General features: G+C 56.0%; 2 protein-coding genes across 3 annotated transcripts; one reads left to right on the top strand and one right to left on the bottom strand.

Annotated features, from left to right (window-relative positions):
- The first annotated feature begins 33 nt into the window (after positions 1 to 33).
- Positions 34 to 4,095, top strand: RCCD1 (RCC1 domain containing 1). Its single transcript, XM_077827973.1, has 7 exons — positions 34 to 184; positions 612 to 948; positions 1,316 to 1,437; positions 1,823 to 1,948; positions 2,289 to 2,447; positions 3,319 to 3,348; positions 3,526 to 4,095. Exons 1-7 carry the CDS (start codon positions 34 to 36, stop codon positions 3,666 to 3,668), a joined length of 1,068 nt encoding a protein of 355 aa, XP_077684099.1. The 3' UTR covers positions 3,669 to 4,095.
- A 122-nt stretch (positions 4,096 to 4,217) lies between these two features.
- On the bottom strand, positions 4,218 to 21,039 carry PRC1 (protein regulator of cytokinesis 1). Of its 2 annotated transcripts, none has more exons than XM_077827971.1 (14): positions 20,940 to 21,039; positions 15,607 to 15,739; positions 13,355 to 13,477; positions 12,681 to 12,911; positions 12,400 to 12,570; positions 12,004 to 12,153; positions 11,595 to 11,742; positions 11,258 to 11,394; positions 10,885 to 10,980; positions 10,460 to 10,606; positions 9,835 to 9,945; positions 9,198 to 9,302; positions 8,314 to 8,502; positions 4,218 to 5,956 (listed from the first exon to the last, which is right to left on the bottom strand). In XM_077827971.1, exons 1-14 carry the CDS (start codon positions 20,948 to 20,950, stop codon positions 5,879 to 5,881), a joined length of 1,830 nt encoding a protein of 609 aa, XP_077684097.1. In that variant the 5' UTR covers positions 20,951 to 21,039; the 3' UTR covers positions 4,218 to 5,878. The 2 variants fall into 2 exon arrangements, with proteins under 2 accessions (XP_077684097.1, XP_077684098.1); XM_077827972.1 differs by having other exon boundaries at positions 8,391 to 8,502.
- Between the last annotated feature and the right edge of the window lie 865 nt (positions 21,040 to 21,904).

The following is a 21,904-nucleotide window of genomic DNA, read 5'->3' as shown; positions in this document are numbered from 1 at the left end:
GGAAGTCCCTCCCGCTCGCTGTGATTGGCTGCGATGGCGGAACCGGGTCCCCAGCGCGGCTGGTTCGTTTTCGGGTTTCGGGGCGTCGCGGAGCCTCCGGCCGGCGGGGCCCGGCGCGTGGAGCCGGAGCCGGGCGGGATCCGCGTGGTGCGGCCCGCGTGGAGCTACACGGGCCTGGTGACGGGTGAGACCCGCGGGGGGGGGCCGCCCGGTGCCGCCCTCCCCCGCTCCGGTGCCGCCCCCCCCCCCCCGGCCGGTACCGCCCCAACCCCGCCCGGTGCCGCCCCCCCCCGCTCCGGTGCCGCCCCCCCCCCGGACGGTACCGCCCCAACCCCGCCCGGTACCGCCCCCCCCCCGCTCCGGTGCCGCCCCCCCCCCCCGGCCGGTACCGCCCCAACCCCGCCCGGTGCCGCCCTCCCCCCGCTCCGGTGCCGCCCCCCCCGGCCGGTACCGCCCCCCCCGCTCCGGTGCCGCCGGTACCACCCCCCCCCCGCCCGGTGCCGCCCCCACCCCGCTCCGGTGCCGCCCCCCCCCGGTACCGCCCCCAATTCGCTACCAACACCCCCCCCGTACCGCCCCCCCCGAACCCCGCCTGACCGCTCTCTCCGCAGGGCGCGGCCGCCTGGTGCTGCGGGGGCTGCTGGCGGGGCCGCTGCCCGGGCGCTGCCGGGACCTGCTCCCCTCCGAGAGCCACGTGCTTCTGCTGCGAGGGGCCGCGCTGGAGGCCTGGGCGCGGGGTGCGGGGCTGTGCGGGGGCCCCGCCTGGCGGCGGCGGCTGCACCCAGGGGAGACGGCCGGGCCCCTGCCCCTGGCCCCCGGCGGCTACGTGACCCCGCGGCCGCCCTTCCTGCACCCGCTGCCGCTGCCGGCCCGGAAGCTGGTGCTGGGCCACGAGCACGCGGCGCTGCTGGGCCCTGCCGGGACCGTCTACACCTGGGGCTCCAGCAGGTGGGTGGGGAAGGAGACTGCGCTGCTGGGGGCTGGGTCAGAGGGGAGGAGGAGGAGCGGGTCCCTATGGGGGGGTGAGGGGAAGACATGGGGTCATGGTGGCTCATCCCTGGGGGGAGGGGAAGATACATGGGGCAGGGTGGCTGGTCCCTATGCAGGGGGTGGGAGGGGCGAGGGAAGGACATGGGGTCATGGTGGCTGGTCCCTATGCAGGGGGTGGGAGGGGCGAGGGAAGGACATGGGGTCATGGTGGCTCATCCCTGTGGAAGATACATGGGGTAGGGGTGGCTGGTCCCTCTGGGGGGGTTGCTGTGGGGAAGGGGCAGACCTCGAGAGCAGAAACGTGTCTCGTGTGTGTTCCCTGCAGACATGGGCAGCTCGGGCACGGGGGGCTGGAGCCAGTGTCGGAGCCCCGGCTCGTGGAGGCCTTGCATGGCGTGCCCATGGGGGACGTGGCAGCTGGAGGCTGGCATTCTGTCAGTGTCAGCGGTAAGGGCCATAGGGGTGGAATGGCCGCTCCCCACACCCAGGCCTGTTAGTAGCAACAGGGTGGGGGCTTGGTCAATGTGGCTAAAAGGGGGAGCGCTGGTGCCAAGGGGGTCTGGTCTTGGTCATGAGGGGGAAGCGGAGTTGGTGCTGTTTCCATCCCTGCTCCTGGGGAATGCTCGGCTGGGCCAAAGGGCCGCCCCACTCTGAACCACTTGAGGGGTGATGGTGGATTAGCTCCTGGGGGAGATGCTACAGCGATGCACAAAGTTCTAGGGGGGAAGGGCTCTGAGGGCCCCTGCTTGCCCAGGAGCTGGAGCTCTGAATGCTCACGGAGAAACACCTTGGTCCCAATCCTGTTCTCGGCTATCGCTTCTCTTTCTTCCAGAGGGAGGTGATCTCTATGCCTGGGGCTGGAACGAATCGGGGCAGCTGGCATTACCTTGCAAAGCACTGGCAGAAAAAAGGCCACCAGCCGCAGCCTCTGTCTCCCAGCATGAGGAACCTGGCGCAGGTGAGGAACCCTGCCACGTGGCACAGGCCCGAAGGCTGAGTCCTGGCTGGTGGGTGGAGGCTTAGAGAGCTGCTGCTGTTGGCCTTTCTTGGTTCTTATGGCAACTTGCCTTTCCTTGGCTGCTTGCCGGTGAGGCATTTGGGAACCCCTGGAGGCCCCATGCTTTTCCGAGGGGTCGCTCCAGCTCAGCCTGCCTGTGCCCCGGTGAGGGAAATCCCCTTGCGACAGCCTGGTTGCTCTTGCCTTGGGGAGGGTCAGACCCTTCCCAGCCAAAAGAGGCCCACGTCTTCCTTGCTCTCCAGATCCACCACCTGAGCTGGATTTTGAATCCGTTTCCCAGGAGAGGCGGAGCTGAAATTGGTCAGTCCCAAGGCAGCACCCGGTGCTGAAGCAGGTGACTTCATTTCAATCCAGGCCTTCCCCGCTTTGCTGGAGCTACCTGAGGGTTCAGAGGTCAGCAAGGTCAGCTGTGGTTCCCGCCACACTGCTGCTGTGACCCGTAAGTACAGGGGCTTGGGGCTGGTCAGCAAGGAGGGCGGTGGTGAAGTGTTGATTGTGTAGCTGGGATGGCTCTAAAGCAGGGGCGGGCACATTTGGGTTTCTGAAATTGTACGAAGAGCTGTGCCTCCCCCCACAGCCAGGTGTGGCCCAGTCCTGCCCTCTATCCCATCCCCCCTTCTTCTCAGCCCCTGACAGCCCCTGGGACTCCTGCCCCATCTACCCCTCCTCTCATTCCTGATTGCCCCCCTGGACCCCTATCCACACCCCTGCCCCCTTACCGCACTGTCTGGAGCACCAGGGCAGGCAGCTGTGCTGCCCAGCTGGAGCCAGCCACACCACCGCACAGCACAGAGCACCGGCTCAGGCTGCGGCAGGAGAGTCCCGTGGGCTGTAGTTTGCCCACTGCTGCTCTAATGCCTTGTGCTGGTTTCAGCAATTCCCACCTGTCCTGGGGAAGGAGGCTGAGGTTGTCCAAGGGGCCTGGAGACTGGCTGCACTGAACAGGCCCAGGCTCCAGGGGAAGGATGGTCACCTCTGCTATATATTTATTAACTTGCTTGGCTCAACTGAAGGTGATGTTCCAATGTGAAACCTTGGGAGGGAACTTGCCCTGAATTAACACCCCCTCCCTCGAGGGAACTGACTGCCCAAGGCAGGTCTGCTGCACTCAGCTCCTTGGCCTGACTAAGGGCATAAAGCAGCGTGTGTAACGGTCAGCCTGGGACCCAGGGGAGAAGCATACGCAGAAGCAAGTTCTACTGCCCCCCTGTGCTGTTTGTTGGACAAAACTTTGCCCTTGGCCCAAAACTGGGGGGAGGACAGACCTCTCTCCTGTGGCCCCCACAGCTGACTCTTGTCTTTGCTTACAGGAACAGGGGAGCTCTACACCTGGGGCTGGGGTAAGTGAGGATGGTGCACTGCTCTTCGGGCTTGTGAATGTAAATGCTCCTACAACAGAGTCCTCCCAGTCTCCAGCTGCCTGCATGAGAGAAGGCAGCGCCCTCCTGGGGCTGGGTGTTGCAGAATTGCTGCTGCAGGAGGTGGGGTGGATGTAGCAGCTGTGTTTTTGTCTGCAGGTAAATACGGGCAGCTTGGCCACACTGACACAGCCAGCTCTGACCAGCCAAGACAAGTGGGCTATTTCCCTGCAAACGGGCTCTCGGTGGAGGACGTGGTCTGTGGCCCATGGAACACTTACATCTGTGCAGTAGAGAAGTGAGAGCAGCTGAAAGGGCCAAGGGCTTTACAAAGGGTGGAGAAAGGCTTTGAGGCCTTAGCCCAGGACAGCATCCAGCCCAACCTGCAGCACTGTTGGGGAAGAGACTCAGCCACATGTGGGCTTGGAGCTGAACACATGGCTAGGGCAGAAAGTGATTTCCTTTTCACTGTGGGGGTTTAAATTGCCCCAGCCAGAGAACTCCAATCAATCATCTTTCCCTTGCTAAAAGCATGCTGCACGTTTTCCTGGTGTTGCCTCCTATAACACTGCTGTGGTCCCACAGGCTGTGGGTTTGTAAAGGTGATAAGACCCTGAGCAAGCATTCCTGCAAGGAGGAGCTAGCTGCACTGCTCTCAACACAAGTACAGTACACCCTGTTGAAGAACTGCTGAATATATTTCCTCTAGAGCTGAACTGTACACTTAAAGGCACCATGAGTAACAAATTCATTCCACACTGTTCCCTCCCTAGCAGCAAGGGGAGGCAAAGGTCAAAGGGGGTGGAGGAGGTTAAAATAGGCACTAGACAAGCAAATGCCTGAGCAGAGAGATGCTGCAGTCAAACCGTACCATGCAGTTCCTGTCCCGCTAGCACAGAGCCGTCTAAAACCCCCTCCCCACCATGGAGCAGTGTACAGAGAGCCCTAGCCCAGCCCCTGCAGGGCAGGGACAGTATGAGAATAAATAACCAAGCGGGGGGTGCTGTAGTGATAAGGTGCACAGTGGTTCATGATCAGGGATGCTATTTACAGAGCAGCACTCAGTGATGGGAACAGAAGTGCAAACAGGCAGAGCCCCAGCTCCAGCATGCTCAGAGCAGTGGAAAGGTGCAGCTTGCTAGGGGAGCAGACCCTGGCAGTGGCCTAGATCAGCTCCCTAGGCTGGCTGGGAGGGTAAGTCCTAACCCCTGCTCTAGAAGCCAGTGCAGGGGGATTCCTGCCTGGGGCAGCCGGGCTGCTGCTCAACCCTAGGAGGCTTCAAGTCTGGGGTATGTGACATGCCCAGCTTGCATCGTGTAACCACCCTGCCTGGGGCAGGTGTCAACAGGCCTGCTCCAGTTGCCAGAGAGACCACCTGTCACAGAGGTGAAGGGCCCCGGCTGACAAGCCAAGCTCTCCCAGCAGCACAGGTACAAAACACTACACCCGCACAGCACTGTAAATGTGGGAAAAACCCTCAGAAACACAAAGCAGAGTCTAGCAGGCATGAGGTGTAATCAGCCAAGTCTCTCTGCAGCTCAGCTGCCTTTGTCTTTAGAAGGGCAGGCTGTGCTGGGAAAGTACCATCTGCTGAGCCAGGCTGCCTAGCCCCAAGTCAGTGCTGGTGAAGGGCTGCTGGCAGGGAATGCTGGGCCCCCAGGCCTGGCTCGAAGAGACATTCCAGACAGGGGGGTGAGGGTTTAGCACCCTAGCCCCTTTTTATGGATCATTGCCCAGACCCTCTTGCCCATGCCACCTTCAAGGCAGGATGAGACATGCACCTCAATCAGCTAGTCCAAGGCACTGGCCTCACCCCACCCAGCATATTAGCAGCAGGCAATAAGCCATTGCAGTTCTGGAGCCCTAGGCTCAGTGTTTCAACAGTGCACTTCAGGAAGGGTGGGCGCCAGGCTGACCCCTCTGCCGGGAAGCACTCGGGGGGAAGAGGTAAGCCTGCAGGGGAACAGATACTGAGTAAGATGCTGCTATGGGCGCCAGCAGCTCAGAGAGCGGCCCAGGCAGGCAACGCAGAGGCAGCTGTGGGACGGGGGGAGGAAAGGAAGAGGTTGCCAGTGGAGGCTCTGGCTGCCCCACGGGCCATGCAGTGGGTCCAGGGCTGCAGGGGCCGGTGTGCTGCAGTAGTGTATGACGAGCAGGGAGCCCCAGGCAGGAGCAGCCCAGCTCTTTCTAAAACATTGCATCTAACATAAAAACCTGAAAATCACTATAGTAAAACCCTTTTTAAAAAAGTCTCCCTCCCCCCCAGCTTGCTCCTGCCTCTCCCCACAGGGATGGCTGCCAGCAGGCCATGGGCCCTGCCATGGGCACACAGGAGCATTGTAGCATGTAGGGCCTGGCTAAAAATCCAACGTGGGGCACTTGCCGTTTTCACCGCCCGCCGAAGGGACGCACGCTCGGGCGCTGCATGTCCAGTCATGCTGTGCCAGAGCAGCGACCCAGCTGCAACTCTGAACAACTGGAACCTTCTGGCTGTGGCCTCACAGCAGCCTCCTCAGCAGTGGATGTTGGTGGTTGTGGAGTTCAGGATCCGGGAGCTGGTGTCAGATTTGGAAGCCTTTGAAAGTTCGCGCTGTTTTAAAAAAAAAAAGAAAAATGCAAATGAAGTGCCAGCTGAGGGGAGGGCAACACCCAGTGACAGGCAGCAGAGCCGGGCTGTGCACTTTGGGCCATGAAGGACGATGGAGTTCAAGCTCGCTGAGTTACTCTCCCACAGCCTGGCCAAGGTGGAGTTTACAGGTGCTGGTCACTCGAGAGGGGTGGGAAAAGGCAGCTTATGGTCAAGCAGCCAGGAGACATTTCGGGCCAGTAGCCCCCCCAAGCTAGAGCAGTGCCGGGTTGGTGCAGGCCAGGGGACACAAGAACAAACCATCTCCGCTCACTGCGGGCAGCTTCACTCAGCTGATACTGGGACTTCCTACCTGGATAACTGCTGACCCTGCCCCGAAAGAAGTCAGCTTATACTATAGCAAGCAGTACCAATTCCTGCAGAGCAGGCAGCGCTCCGGTTTGCTGAGAATTTGGGCTCTGTTGGAGCATCTGGAAAGCAAGCTGGTTTGTAAGACAGACCAAGGGGGGCAGGGGAGGAGTTGGTGTCAGGCACACCGGACTGTGTCACAATTCTGCCAGAGGGAACCCTGCTTCCTTTTGGTCCAGCCCCAAGTTACTAGTCTCGGTGACCACAGGTGCCTCGATCCCTGTATCCCAGACCCTCTTGGGAAGCCACAATGTTAGGGTCAGGAGCCATTGTGGGTGCTGGCCATGAATGTAACTTTTGGGCCGGAGTTCTCAGCAAGCAAGCTGGACACATGGAACTCTGCTCCATGGCCCTGACTTTTGCTGCCATGAGTTGGGGGTGCTTATGGCCTTCCCCCTGATTAGACAAGGCCAGGCTAGAGGGCAGGGGGAGCTTGCAGGAGCAGCTGGTTGTTGCAGCAGGGAGGATTCCTGGCCCAGCAGAAGGAGAGCTGCGATGGGCCTTCTCAGCAGCAGGCCCCTCTGGCAGGTGCCCAGCAGCTGGGGGAGGTTGGAGTGGTTTGCAGCTCAGCAGTTCTTCCCAGGGTCCATTTACCCTGCCTGGCCAAGAACCTTCACCTGCCCTAGGCCTTTCACCAGCCTGCTGTTGAGGAACTTAGGTGAGGTTAATAATTCAGGCCTCCACAAGCCATGGGCCCCTGGGGTCAGCCTAACTCCCTGCCTCAGGGCTTGCTGTGAGTAGGGTCAGGGTCAGACAGGCCAGCACAAAGTGACACAGGCAACAGTCAGGCCCTAGCCCATCGCAGGAGGCAGGCCCTGCCTCACTAGGGCTCTCTCCGGACAGCATCTCCTGCCCTGTGCCAGCCAGCAGAAAGTCAGTGCCACAAGCTGGCAGATCCCAGGTGGGAGCGCTGAGCTGCCAGGTGCTTTGGGAACAGGATAAGGAAGGCTGGCCTGAGGAGCTTGGCCCATCCAACATACTTCAGAGAGGCCAGGCAGAGAAGGAACAAGGATGCAGCAGGCTACCCCTAGAGCCCCGAGCTGAGTAGAGTGTGCTCCTAGACAGGAGCATCAGCACATCACCACCAACTCCAGCTGCAGAGGAAGTGCCAGAGGAGTCAATGCTTCTGCCATAGCTGTATTTTCTACAGGCTCAATGGACTGGGGGATGGACCCTGCCCCCTAGTCTTACTCAGCCTCACTCACTTCTCCTTTGGATGCAAGTGGGAGGGGCACCGAACAGCCAACTGCTGCTCTGGCTGCTTCAGCCTGATCCAATCTGATCCAAAAGGTTTTAACCAGGTGCTGAGGACAGGTGAATGGCATGAAAGAGGTAGCAGCCCCAGGCTGATGGCAGGCAGGCAGTAAGTGGACAGCCAGCTGAAGCCCACCCCGACACCTCCCAAGATGAATAGAAATAGAGCCTTCGAGGCTATGGCCCTGTGCAGGAGATCAGGCTACAGAGCCAGGCTCTGCTGCCAACTCCTGAGACACCTGGGATAAGCCAGTGACTGTGCCTCAGTTCCCCATCTGTATTATGGGGCAAAAACCCCTCCTCCGGGGCGTGGTGAGGCTCCCGCACACAGGGCCAGGCCAGGGAAGTTCTTCGTGAGAGATCAGAGACAGCATTCATTGCCAGGTGCGTGTGCGCTTGATGGCCAGTTCCCACTTGGGTCCCTCAGCCAGAAGCAGGAGCGAGGCATTATTGGAACCACACAGAATGGCAGGGCCAGGCCTCCGGGACTGCCTTCATAGCTAAAGTCACAGGAGTTAGAGCCCAGGCTGGCTCGCTAAGGCAGCTCTGGATGGCTGTCGCTGAGTGGCAGGAAGATGGGCTCTGAACACGGAGCAGAGGTGAGGCATGCTGTGCCTCCTGGAGTGCATCTGGTGCACAGGGATCCCCTCCCTGACTGTGCTGCCCAGACTGGATTGTGTTTATAAGAGGTGAATTACCGCAAACTCAGAATAGGTGCTGGCAACAGAGTTAATGCTGTAGTTACGCTGGGCAGGGGCTGTGGGGGTGCACCCACCGCTCAGGGTGGTTCCATTCAACTGGGACATGTTCTCTTTGTTTCGTTCTGCTTGTGCCGTGCGAGGGGGCTTCATGGCCACGCGGCTGGGGGTCCGAGCTGGCTGGCTGAACTAGAGAGAAGGAAGCACTGATGGTTAGGACAGACATGAATAGAACATGGCAAGTACAGTAGTGCTGGCTTTGTTTCCCTTCCCAGTATCACCAAGCCAAAGGGATCCCCTGTGTCAGGGCTTGGAGCTCTGTGCTGGAACTCAGCTTTAAGTCCTGCCTTTTCCAGCTTCAGCCAGTCCCAGGGGCAACCCTGCTGGGGCAGATCCCATCAGAGTCTGAGCTAAGGCACCGAAGCCAGCTACCAAACAATGCAGAGTGATGGAAATGCGCCATAAGGACTGCAGGCATATATTCTGAATGTTATGGGATCTCACACTGCCCAGAGCAGTGCTGGTCCCAGGGCATCAGCAGGGCATCAGGCCCTACACGAGCTTTACCTATCGCATTGGCAGCTTGCAGCTGACCACGGAATTTCCTTTAAACAAAGAAGCCCCTCCCCCAGCAGGAGCACCACGGGGCTTGGCAGCTCAGCAGGGCAGGGACTGCAGCTCAGTACGTACGCTGAGGGGAGCGACAGCCACTGAGGCAGCCAGAACTGCACATGGGAGAAGTTATTTTATACCTGCCTCCTCCACCCCAAGCTCACACACCCTCTGCCCAGTACTTAACCCTCTCCTGGGGCCTGTGCCTAGAAGAGCAGAGCTCCCTGGGGCACGGCACTGGGGTGCTGGAGCGAGAGGCAGCACGCGCTTACCTTGCCTCCGGAGGGCGGTGGGCGGGATGCCGGGGAGGGGAAGAGCGTCCCCCCAAAGGCGGAACGGAGTGTGCTGTTGGGAGTGGCACAGGAAGTTGCATTGAGCTGAAGGCAAAGCAGAAGTAGTTAGTGGTGGAGGCCCAGAGGCCCATGCAGGGAAGTCCTTGGAAAGGAGGCCCATTTCCCTTTAATGGCGCCCCCCCATGTGGTAACCAGGGCATCAGTGGGGGGGCGGAGGGGTAAGTCTCAGTTCAGCAACATCCACTGGGAGAATCCCAGCGCACATGGCAGCTTTCCAGGGAAGGCTGTGGACAGAGCCCTCAGTGCTGGTGGGAGGGCTGCAGTCACTCCTCGGGGCAGGAGGTTGTGGACAGCTCTCTGGCTGCCATCAGCAAGGTCCTGCTCCTCTGGCCCCTTTATGGAGCCATAGCATTCCCAAGGGGCCTGACACGGGCAGCATTCTGTGCCATGGCTCTGGAGAGGCCAACCACTGGCAGCTCAGCAAGCACCGTTTTACTCCTACCACTCGAAGATGCCCAAGAACCGGGCTCCTGTAAGGAACACCAAGCTTGATACTTCTCCCAGCAAAGCAGCTGGGGTTTGCTGCTGTGCCAAGCTGGCAGCATGTCTCATTTACCTTCCTCGCTTTGCCAGGTGTGTTGGCTCCTAAGACCCGCCGCTTGCTGGGTGTCCTCGGGGCAGTACCATATAACATCTCCTCCTCGATCTGACGACTCTTCTTCAGTTGCTACACAAGAGAGACACGTAGAGCTGGGCCCGGGTGAGGGCCATTGGAGAGGAGTGCACCAGCCCCAGGGATTCAGACAGTTACCTGCTCAAGGGCATCGAGGGCCAACTAAAGCCCAGCAATGCGGCACAGCATAGGGCCAGCGAGGGAAAAGCACTGAGCAAATCCCACACAGCAGCACCTCACCCCTGCTTGCTGGAAGGCAGTGCAGGACGGGAGGACAGATGCCAGGCACTTGATGGCACAGCTATGAATTATAGTTACCAAATCCCAGCTTACCGGCATCCAGGGAGAAGGAGCACAGTACGTGCTGGCCGAAGCCTGTGGGAGATGCTGATGCCATTAGCTTTGGCCACATGCAGACGAAGTGGCAAAGCTCTCTCCGCCCGAGAAGAGCAGTGAGAGGTTTGCCCACCCTGGCTCAGGCAGTGGGAAAGGGCCTGTCCCAGTGGCAGTGGAGAACACACCTGGCCCCCTCCTGGTGGGACTTCACTCTGTTCAGCTCTGCACTCACCCGTTCCTGCTTCTCCCTCTCTTTCTCCAGCCGATGTAGCTGCCATTGCTCGCTCACGTATTCCATGAACCGCTGCCCATTCACCAAGAAGGCGTCCTCATGCTCCCGTTCCCAGGCCTCAATTCGAACTTTCAGCTCCTCCTCCAGCTGGGTGGAGAGAGACAGTGAATGACTGCAGCAGAGCAGATCAGGCTGCAGTGACCCTAGCAGGCTGCCCCATCCAGCCTGGGATTTCCCAGAACCCATGTCCTGCTTGGTCAGAGAGCCCTGCTTTATGCTGCCAACCAACCCACAGGGTTGCAAGCCTCAGTGATGGCATGCCAAGCCCACACCTGCCTCCCCACAAGCCTTGTGTTCAATGGCAGGCTGTGGTATTCAGCTCCCATAGGCTGACAGGAGGGCCACCACCCCAGAGCAGCACGTACCTTGGGGAGAGTCTTCTGCAGTTTCGCTCGCTGCTTCTCTTCCTTCAGGAGGTTGCCCCCTCGGTTAGCAAAGCGACTTGGGTCTGTTGCTTTTCTCTAATGCACAGAAGGCCAATGATGAGGGAACCAAGCAGAGAGTTCACATCCCGACATGCCCACCTATGTCTCCGAGATGCCCTCCCACCCTGCCTGCAGTACCGCACTCACTCTCTCTTTGCCAGGCCACCCTCCAGTGAGATCCCCACATGTCCCCACCCCCCAGGTCACACTGCCCATCTCCCCACATTTTGCCTTGTGGGCACCCTGGCCTTCCTCAGCCCCCAGCACGCCCCAGAGCTAGGGTCAGTTTGTATGCTCCCTGCAGGGACAATACCTCCAGCTCCAGGAAAAGCCTCCAGTTTTCCTCCCATTTCTGAACAGCTTCAAAGAGCTCTTTGTGTGTCTTGTAATAATGCTTCACACGCTCCAGCTCAGTGTCGTGGCGTTGCAGCAGGGCCTCAGTGCAGTCCTCTGCAAAGAGATGGAGAGCAGAGTCACGGGGCACAAACACCAGGGATCCCAAACTCAGCAATGGGGCAGCAGCAGGCCAGGCTGTTGAACGGGAAGAGCACCCTGCGTGCCTTCAGCTTGGCTTCTGCACAGCTCCCTATGGGGCAGACAGAAAAACCAAGACCCAGCCCCAGGCCCCGACCTGGAAACCCCATACGCACCCTCGTAGTAAGGGGCAAAAGCCTGTCTCTGCTCAGTGCCATAAAAGCATTTGTCCCAGTAAGTGGCCAGCTCTGCTCTGATTGCTTCAATCACAGTCTTCACGTTCTGCAGCTTCAGCTCCTCCAGGCGGTCCACCTCGAACTGCAGCTAGAGACCAGAACATAGCAGGGAAATCCCTGGGCGTCAGGGCACAGCAGTACAGGGAGGGGGTTTTACTGGATGCTTCAGGGAGAACCAGCCTGGAGCGGCTGGGGATCGTTCCTGGTCCCAGGCAGCACAAGCCATCCTAGAACACAAGAGCCCCCAGGCACTAGCATCCATGGCCAGCTCTCAGAGGCAAGGCTTGCATCCCTCCCTTTACGCCAAGCAGCAGCCCCCTATGGCTCAGACCGGGCAAGATTTCCTTACAGCTTTCCTGGTTTTGGCTCTGGATCCGGTCATGTACGGGGCAAAGGATTCTCTCTCCTCCGCAGGCACCTGCAGCCTGTCCCAGAGCTCCACAATTCTGGAGCGCAGCTCACCGCAGACAGCTTCATTTAAAGCTCTCCGGGCCTCCAGCTAGAGCAGGGAAAGCAGAGGGTCAGCATTGCGCAGCTAGCAGGGGTAGCTCACTTCTGTTCAAGGGGGACTCATCAGAAGTACCTGCTCACTGCAAAGGCAAGAGCCCCCACGCCCCTTCAACTGTCCCCATTACAAGCCCTTTTCACCAGTGCCAGGACCATTTTACTGGAGCCATGCACTAAGAATCGCCCTGCGATTCCATGCCCTACAGCCTGGAAGACTTCATACCACTGTTCTCCATACCTGCTGCAGCAGCTCTTTAAGAGCAGCAATGTTCTCCATAGATAGGCAGAAGGCGTCCTCATCCTCACACACCACATCCCGCTCGAAGCTGGTGTCAGGGACATGATCCAGCTCCTCCATACACAGTATGATCTGCCGCTTGACGCTGACAAACTCCTCTCTCCTGCGCCCCTGGAGGCAGAAAGCAACAGTGCTAGAGGCCAGGAAGCATCAGGCCACAGAGGTTTCTCGTGCTCTCGGACACACATAGATACACCCCCCGCCCCACACACACCCCAGACCTTCTCAGCAGCCAGTGCTGCCAGGTGGCGTCTGAAACAGTCGAGCTCCTCCAGGCTGGGCACAGAGTTGCTGTCGATGCTGTAGGGGGTCATGCAGAGAAGGTCACACAAGTCTTGGTCGCGTTCTTGCAGCGTTTTCAGCTCCTGCTTTCTCTCTCTCTTCTGCTTCAGCATCACTTCCAAGCGGGTGCGCAAGTCCTTCTCCAGCTGCAGAATGGTGCTCTCCTCCTCCTGAGAGAGCACAAGACATCAGCACTGCTCTGTACAGCAGCTCTAGCCAACGTGCATTGACCTGGTTAGTTTCTAGCTGACAGGGCAAGACACAAGGCCTCTATCCTCCCTGGATTCAGTTCAGAGCTAGTCCACCCACGGGCAGGCACTCCAGCAGGACAGCCCTTCCATAGACAAAGTAGATTGGCTGTGAGAAGCCAGGTCTGCAGCATGAGCCTGTGCCACCTCCACTCAGCCTGCAAGACCCTCTTGGTGGTCCAGAGCTCTGTGCTCCCTACGGCTCACTGATGAGCTCTAAGGAGACAGACTTTGGGAAAAAGCCAGTTTCTCCTGTGAGCAGAGGCCCTGCATGAGGCACCGGGGTGAGGACTAAGCCAGTAGAAGACAGTGTTACTAGACTGGATGGACAGGAGGGAGTCTCAGGGCCAGGCCTCGGAACTCACCTCAAATGGATCCAGCTGGAGCTCCTTGCAGAGAGTGTCCAGTTCCTTGCGACACATAGCAATGCTTTTCAGGAGACGATCCTTCAGGTTCTCCTCCTCAGCAACCATCATGTCCAGCAGACCCTGCAGCAGAGCGACAGTTAGTGTTGGCCCTAGAGGAGCAGTGGAGGATGTGTGGGAGAGCCAGAGAGGAGTCAATACCCTAAGCCTGGTGTCAGGAGGTTTGGAGCAGAGCCCACTCACACCCCTGAAAGGCTGTGTAATGCTAAAGAGTAGCCTCTGGGCGTGCTGGGCATAGAGCACAGTGCCCACTGCATGGACTGGAGTGAGATGTTTTACACGGGGCACAAGAGACACAGAAGGGAAATGCCAGGGCAGAGCTGCAGCAAGATCCCCCAATCCCTGTGCCCTGGTGAAGCAAAGAGACAAACACTGGATAGGGCTACATCTGCAGTCTGCTAGGAAGGACTGCTTCAGGGGCCGAGAGACAGGACTGTTAGTCTGAAGGGTCCTGACAGGGATTTTAAGGCACCCAAGCCATGAAGATCAGAACGTGAGGGCAACAGAAGCTGTGCAACAGGGGGTCTGGGCCTCTCTCCCAGAATGGGACAGGAGAGGAGAACAGTCTGCAATGTGATGGAGCAGGTACACAGCCCTAGGGGAGACGCTCTCTGTCCTGCTCTCCCACAGCCCTGAATGTTTCATGCCTGCCTTCCACCTTGCTCAGAGCCCCCTGGCCTGGGGAGTGTGTCCATTTTCCCACTGGGCACTGGCCATCTCAGTAACCCAGGGGAGGGGTGTGGGAGTCACCGAGTATCATTCCTGGACTCCAGATTGATCATCTGTGAAATGGGAATGGTACTTACAAGGCTTGAGAAACCCACTCGCCACAGGGGAGAGTATCTGGAGCAGCTGAAGTGAAGCAGAAAGGGGCAGTGGCTAACTCAAAAGAAGCAGAGGAGGAAGATTATCTGAGGGGAAAGGAGAATAGAGGAGGAGAGGGGAGAACTCTATGCAAGGGGAAGCCAGGGCGAGGGAAGAGCAGCGCAGGAAGAGGTAAGACGTATGGTGGCAGAGGAGGAAGAAGCAGAGTTCAGACAGAAGGTCCAAGAGCCAGGAAACAACAGAAAGCGGTTCAGGCTAATTCCAAGGAACAGGCTGTTGTGTGCATCTTTTGCAGGGTGTGGGGGCTAGGGCTGTGCAGGAGTTTGGACCCTGTCCAGTAGGCCTAGCAGGCACTGGGTACATTTTTCAAGCCTTGTACTTACCATCTTTGTGAAACGTTTTCAGAGTTTTGGATGAAGACAATCGTAGGTGCCAGGGCATAGTTACAGGAGGACAAGAGCCGTGGGCACATTAGAGAAGCCAGCTATCCGGGAGCAATGCACACCTTTGGAGAGTGAGGGGCCATGTATGGCCCTGGGACCCAGAATAAGAGAAGCCAAGAAGATGGCTCTTGGGTGCTCTGGATCCGTCCTGGATGATAGCCAGCTGTTTCCACTGCCTCCCTCCAAGCAGGCCCTTCCAAAAGGGATATTTTTATCTGCCACTGGATGGCAGAGGTGTGTGTTTAGCACATGCATGATTAGAAATAGATGGCCAGCAGCAGGAGGAGGAAAACTAGTCATCTATAGGGCAGGAAGGTAAGGGGGCTGGAATGGTTAGGTCCTATACTCTGCTGAAGACAGAGCTGGAAGGGACCCAAACAGATCTGCTGGTCATGCTAGAGCCTACACCCAGGATTGGACATAATTGGGCAGGGCTCTCCTGTATCATGCTGAGGAATACAGGGAGGCTGAAAGCCTGATACAATGACCTCTGGGCCACCCAAGTAGAACAGAGCTGGCCAGCAGGAACTGTTCAGAGCAGGGTAGGTTCTCACTAGTTGGCAGAGTCAATTCCCCTTCTAGACTGGCCAGTGCCGACTGCCTCTTTGCTAAGTAGCTGCAGTCAGCAGCACATAGTGGGGAAGTCATCAGATTTTCTGCAGTATCCATTGTATTTCTCCAGGCTCATGATTCTGAGGAGAGGCAGCGTAAGTCTAGCCAGAATAGAGCTCTCCTGAGCTGCCAGGAAAGACCTAAAGAGAAAACACCAATCTTGCCCTCCTTCCCCACCAGTGTCTCCCTGCCCAAGATAGGGCAGCTGCTTCCCTGCAGGCTGCTGGGGTCAGGTGGTACACACCTCGAGTTCATTCATCCCTTACAGTGTCTGGATACAGAGCAAACGGCGCTAGAGGGAAAAGTACTCACCTTGATGTGCTTCTTCACCACTTCTGTTCGTTGCAGTCGCTGCTCCTCAGGGATCCCAATCTCCTCCCAGATATCCCGAAGGTGACCCAGCGCTTTGTTCAGACATGCCACGGACTCTGCAGCCAGCACCTCGCTGAGGGAGGCAGGAGGGACAGTTGTAAAACACTTCCATCACAATCACTTCGCTTCAGCTTCACTGAAGAGGCGAGTACTAGTTTTTAGTCTCCTAGGAGATGGAATTGAGGGTTGAGTTTTAAAACATCTATTTGGACAAACTTGTTTGCATTCCTTTGGATAAGTTGTAAAAAGAGCTACTCTATTGCTGATACGGCTGGAATTTGGAAAGACTCACGCAACAAAAATTCAAGCTGTGAGGAAGCAGAGGGATCAAGCACTTCACTTTCTCGCCAATATTCTCAACACAAAGTACTAAGATATTATTCTTTAGTGTTGGTATTACCACAGCACCTAAGAGCCCCAGTCCCGGGCCAGGCACTGTACAAACACACAACAAAGAGACACTCCCTGCCCCAAGGAGCTTTAAGATGCCTAATGGATGAAAAGGAAGATGCTGTTATGACATGCACATATAACAATCACCCATTGCTCATTGCCAGCCATAGTAAATTTCAGGGCTGGAAGCAAACCACTCAGCTAATTATGCATTTGCTGCCAAAGCATTGAAGAAATTCACATGACAGTTTGCTCAAGTGCTAAACCAGCTTTTGACAGCACTATCCTCTTCTGCAGAAGCAGAGAGGACACTTTCTTCATTTGTACGAGTTCATTCAAAGTCGAGAAACTGACTGAGAATTTAAAGTTTGTTTTCCTCTTTCAACCTATGAATAAAAGTGAGGCGAGGGGATGAGATCTATCAGTTCTAAGAACTTGAAGGACATGATGTCCAGACACAGTCAGTTCAATTCATTAACTACAGTGACTCCCTCCTTTGGTCATAGAGTCAAAGTTTCTAGCCAGAAGCGACCACTAGATCATCTAGTCTGACCTCCTGTGTAATGCAGGCCCTTACATTTCACCCAGTCACCCCGACTGGGCCCAGTAACTTGTGTTTGGCAAATGCATGTTCCAGAAAGGCTCCAGTATGGATTGGAAGCCATCAAGAGATAGAGAATCCACTGCTGTCATTGGGAGTTTGGTCCAAGGGTTAATCACCCTCCCTGTTGAACATTTGTATCTAATTTGAATTCAGCTTCCAGCCATGGGCTCTTCTTTGAGCTGCGTCCCTATAGGTGTTCCACTAGGGAGACACATTTCAAAGAACCACCGTTACTGCACAGGGTGAGGAACCCTTTCTTCTCTTGTTCTGCTTGTCTCCTTGAGGTGAAAGATCTCTAAGTGCTCAGTATTTTCTCCCAGGGAAGGTCCTTATACACAGTAATCAAGTCACTTTTCAGTCTTTTTGATAAACTAAACATATTGAGCTCCAAGTCCCTCACTGAAGGGCATTTTCTCCAGCTCTGAAATAATTTTTCTGGTTCTTCACACACTCTGTCCCATTTTTCAACACCTCTTTAAAAATGTGGAAGTGCACATAATATTCCAGTACTGGTCTCACCAATGCTACATACAGGCGTAAAAATCACCTCCCTATTCCCCTGTTTACGCATCCAATGACTGCATTAACCCTTGGTGCACGGGTAGTTCATGTTGAGTTGCTCATCCAGTAGGACCCAAATCCTTTTCAGAATTACTGCTCTCCAGGATACAGGCCCCATTCTGTAGGCGTGCCTGGCATTCGTGTTCCTGGATGGATAACTTTACATTTGGCTGTATTAACACACATTTTGTTTGCAGATCACTGTTTGGCTGCCCTGTCCTCAACATTAGTTATCACCCCACCAATCTGTCTCATCTGCTAATTTTATCAGCAGTGATTTTATATTTACCTCCAGATCACTGATGAAAGTGCTGAATAGTATTGGGCTTAGTACTTATCCACATAGAACCCCACTAGAAACATCCCCATTCAATGATGATTCCCCATTTAGGACTACTTTGAGATCTGTCAGTTCTCCAGTTCTTAATCTATTTCATGTATGTTTTACTGATATTGCATAGTGCTTTACTTTTTTTTTTTTAAACCGGGATGTTGTATGGTACTAACTCAATGTCTTCAAAAGTCTAAATTGACAAGTAACCTCAAAGAATGAAAGCAAGTGGGTTTGGCAAGGCCTATTTTTCATAAAACCATGTTGACTAGCATTATAGAATCACAGGACTAGATGACCTCTCGAGGTCCCTTCCAGTCCAGTCCCCTGCACTCATGGCAGGACTAAATATTATCTAGACCATCCCTGACAGGTGTTTGTCTAACCTGCTCTTAAAAATCTCCAATTGGAGATTCCACAACCTCCCTGGGCAATATATTCCAGTGCTTAACCACCCTGAGAGTTAGGAAACTTTTCCTAATGTCCAACCTAAACCTCCCTTGCTGCAATTTAAGCCCATTGCTTCTTGTCCTATCCTCATAGGTTAAGAAGAAGAACAATTGTGTAGTGGTAAACACCCATTTTTTTCATGCTTTGTGTGTATAAAAAGATCTTCTATACTTTCCACAGTATGCATCCGATGAAGTGAACTGTAGCTCATGAAAGCTTATGCTCAAATAAATTGGTTAGTCTCTAAGGTGCCACAAGTACTCCTTTTCTTTTTGCAAATTCTTCTCATGTCTTGTTTCCAACACTTCTGCTAATACATCCCAGAATGATGTTCGCTTTTTTTGCCTTTAGTTACCAGTGGACTGAAAAGTTCTACTTCATCCTCCTAGGATACTAGTACATCATTCTGCTTCATGAAAAGTACTTCATCATCCTGCAGATCCTGTACTTGAAGATAAAAGGGACTTGCTGAGTATCTGATAAGTCAACATTTCTATCTATGAATGCGTCTCTCTTCTCTTGGTCACAAATTGTCAGTCCACTTCTTTGGTTCCTTCTTTCCAATTCTCTTATGGATGATCCTTCTCCTGGTGGCAATTATTTCTGAATCCGGCTGTCTAAGAAGTCTTTGCTTGGATGCTACGCAGCATTGAAATTTGCTCTCTCACATCATGTTTTCTCCACCAGAACTCTCTTTCTGGCAGAGAAGCAGGCAGAGCACATCCAAGGCATGTCACAGCAGTTTTGCATTCATTGTCCAGATCTTCACTACTTAGTGTGGAGCCATACCTGAAAGAGAAGGAACCACACTTCCTCCCCAACTCCCTTATTTGCTGCTCCTGTTCTGCTCAGGAGTTTGCCTGGAAACTGACAAGTCCTGAACCTCACTGCTCAGCTCCATCCCCTTGCTACCAGGGAGGGATAAACCACTTAGACTTCAAAAACCAGGGCTGGTCATAGACCCAAGGGTCCCAGCCACAAATAAAACTCTCATAGGGCTTGTTTAGGGACCCAGAGGCCAGCCACAATACCCTCATGGAGAACAAAATAGACCAAACACCATTGCCCAGGTGTCTTATCTTCAAGTACAGGATCTGCAGCTACACCCTCTTGTTATAAATATAAAGGGAAGGGTAACCACCTTTCTCTATACAGTACTATAAAATCCCTCCTGGCCAGAGACAAAACCCTTTCAGCTGTAAAGGGTTAAGAAGCTAAGGTAACCTAGCTGGCACCTGACCCAAAATAACCAATGAGAGGACAAGAATCTTTCAAATGGGGTGGGGGGAAACAAAGGGTCTGTTTGTATGATGCTTTTGCTGGGAAGAGATCAGGAAGGCAGCCTCAGAACTTCTGTTAAGTTAGTAAGTAATCTAGCTAGAAATGCGTTCGATTTCCTTTTGTTTAATGGCTGGTAAAATAAGCTGTGCTGAATGGAATGTATATTCCTGCTTGTGTGTCTTTTTGTAGCTTAAGGTTTTGAATCCGATTACCCTGTAAGGTATTTACCATCCTGATTTTACAGAGGTGATTCTTTTACCTTTTCTTTAAGTAAAATTCTTCTTTTAAGAACCTAATTAATTTTTCATTGTTCTTAAGATCCAAGGGTTTGGGTCTGTGTTCACCTGTAAAAATTGGTGAGGATTCTTATCAAGCCTTCCCCAGGAAAGGGGGTGCAGGGTTTGGGGGAAGATGTCTCCAAGTGGTCTCTTTCCCTGTTCTTTGTTTAAATTGCTTGGTGGTGGCAGCATACTGTTCAAGGACAAGGCAAAGTTTGTACCTTGGGGACGTTTTTAACCTAAGCTGGTAAAAATAAGCTTAGGGGGTCTTGCATGCAGGTCCCCACATCTGTACCCTAGAGTTCAGCGGGGGGAAGGAACCTTAACACCTCCGAAACACGCTTATTTATTAAATCAGTTTTAAATGCAAAACATGTTTTGATAAGAAAAAAATAAGTTTATGTTCCCAGTACGTTTAAGATAATTTCTCTTAATTAACAAAAAGAGATTTTAAAATGCTGTTTTGTGCATTTTTAATTGAATTCCAGTGTTCATCCAAATGTCAAAGCAAATAAAATCTTCATTTGGTAAGTGTCATTCCCCATTTTCTAACATATTTAAAAATGAAGAATCTGAATAACTATTATATAATTGCCTAAGTATTTATAGCCCTCATAAGAACAGGAGCATAATCATAAGAAGGGTTATACTGGGCCTGACCAATGGTCCATCTAGCCCTGTATCCGGTCTTCGGACAGCGGCCAAGGCCAGATGCTTCGGAGGGAATGAAAAGAACAGGCCCTCATCAAGCGATTCAGCCTCTATCCTCAAGTCCCAGCACCTGGCAGGCGGAAGCTCAGGGAGCCCAGAGCATGGTGCTGCATCCCGGACCACCTTGGCGAACAGCCGCTGGTGGACCTTATACGCCGGGAACTTCCCGGATTCTTTTTTGAGCCCATATGTACCTGCGGCCTCCACAGCATCCCCTGGCAAGGAGTTCCACAGGTCGACTGGGCCTGGACGAAGAAATGCTGCCTTGGGTTTGCTGCCTGTTAATTTCGTTGGGGGGCCCTGCTCTTGTGTTGTGAGGCGGAGTAAATAACGGGCAGCGCCTCCCCCCGCCCCCATCGCCGCGGCCGCGGCCGGCCCGGGGCGGGAGGGCCCCAGTCTCTCCCATCGCGCCCAAGGGGGCCGAGCCCCCGAGGGCTCCCGCGGGGCTGGGCCCAGGCGCTCGCGGCGGCCCGGGTCACTCGCTGGCCCCGTCCCAGGGGCCCCCACGCGGGCGCCCGGCTGACGGGCTCGGGGACCCGCCACGGCCGGGGCAGGCGGAGCCCGCGTCCCCGCTCGCGGGGCCGGCCCTGGGCGGCGGGGCGAGACCCCGGCCCCGAGCGGCCGCGGGCCCCGGACCGGACCGGACCAGGCCCCGCCCCCTCACCTCTTCCTCATGGCGGCGGCGGCGCTCCCGGCCCCTCGCTCCGCTCCGCGCCCTCCGCCGCGAGCCGCCCGCCGACTCCGGCCGTCCTGATTCAAACTCCCCTCCCTGGCCAGCGCATTGGCTGCCGGGCTGCCCTACGTCACGACAAGCCCCGCCTACAACCGCCGCTGCGGCCCCGCCCCCGGGCAGGGAAGGTTTCCCTGCCGCCGGCAAACCGCGTCCCTCGCCCCGCTCGCCCCGCCCCGCGGCGATCCCAACCAATAACCAGGAAGCTCCCCAGCGCTGTCAGCCAATGAAGAGGCAGTGACGAAGCGAGGCCGGACCCCCGCAGCGAGGAGGCGGGCCTGCGGCACGCTGGGAGCCCTCCGCGCAACGTGATCACGTGGCCTTCCAGCCCCGCCCCTCCCAGGCACGCGGGGCGGGATCTCTCGTTGCCCCCCGGCCAGGCACACGACACCCCGGCACGCGGCGCAGGCAGCGCCCCGCCCCGCCCCCACCTCCACGGCTGCGGGGCCTTGCTCGCCTTCTGCGGCACAAGCCGACCCGCCTGCCCCCCCCCCCCCCCCGGCCCATCCCCCGCCTTCACCGCACTGGGGAGGGGGCGCTGGGCTGGGGGGTTTGGAGGGGGCTCAGGCCACGGGGTTCGGGGTGCAGGAGGGGGCTCAGGCCAGGGATGAGGGGTTTGGGGTGCAGGAGAGGGCTCTGGGCTGGGGTTGAGGGGTTTAGAGGGGGCTCTGGGGTAGGGCCAGGGATGAGGGTTTTGGGGTGCAGGAGGGGGCTCTGGGCTGGGGTTGAGGGGTTTAGAGGGGGCTCTGGGGTAGGGCCAGGGATGAGGGTTTTAGAGGGGGCTTTGGGCAGGGGGCTCAGGCCAGGGATAAGGAATTGGGGTTGGAGGAGGGGGCTCAGGTCAGGGATGAGGGGTTCAGGGTGCAAGAGGGGACTCAGCTCAGAGATGAGGAGTTGGG

This window comes from Eretmochelys imbricata, chromosome 10, assembly GCF_965152235.1.
Source record: "Eretmochelys imbricata isolate rEreImb1 chromosome 10, rEreImb1.hap1, whole genome shotgun sequence".
NCBI classification, from domain to species: Eukaryota; Metazoa; Chordata; order Testudines; family Cheloniidae; genus Eretmochelys; species Eretmochelys imbricata.
The sequence above is the reverse complement of the archived record's forward strand: the minus strand, read 5'-3'. Positions and strand labels throughout refer to the sequence as shown.

Coding starts and splice junctions, on each gene's coding strand:
- RCCD1 (XM_077827973.1), top strand. CDS start 34: ATGGCGGAACCGGGTCCCCAGCGCGGCTGGTTCGTTTTCGGGTTTCGG. Junction 185..611: donor CTACACGGGCCTGGTGACGG/GTGAGACCCGCG, acceptor CTCTCTCCGCAG/GGCGCGGCCGCCTGGTGCTG. Junction 949..1,315: donor TACACCTGGGGCTCCAGCAG/GTGGGTGGGGAA, acceptor TGTTCCCTGCAG/ACATGGGCAGCTCGGGCACG.
- PRC1 (XM_077827971.1), bottom strand. Junction 12,154..12,399: donor TTAAAGAGCTGCTGCAGCAG/GTATGGAGAACA, acceptor TCCCTGCTCTAG/CTGGAGGCCCGGAGAGCTTT. Junction 5,957..8,313: donor GCACCTATTCTGAGTTTGCG/GTAATTCACCTC, acceptor TTTTTAAAACAG/CGCGAACTTTCAAAGGCTTC.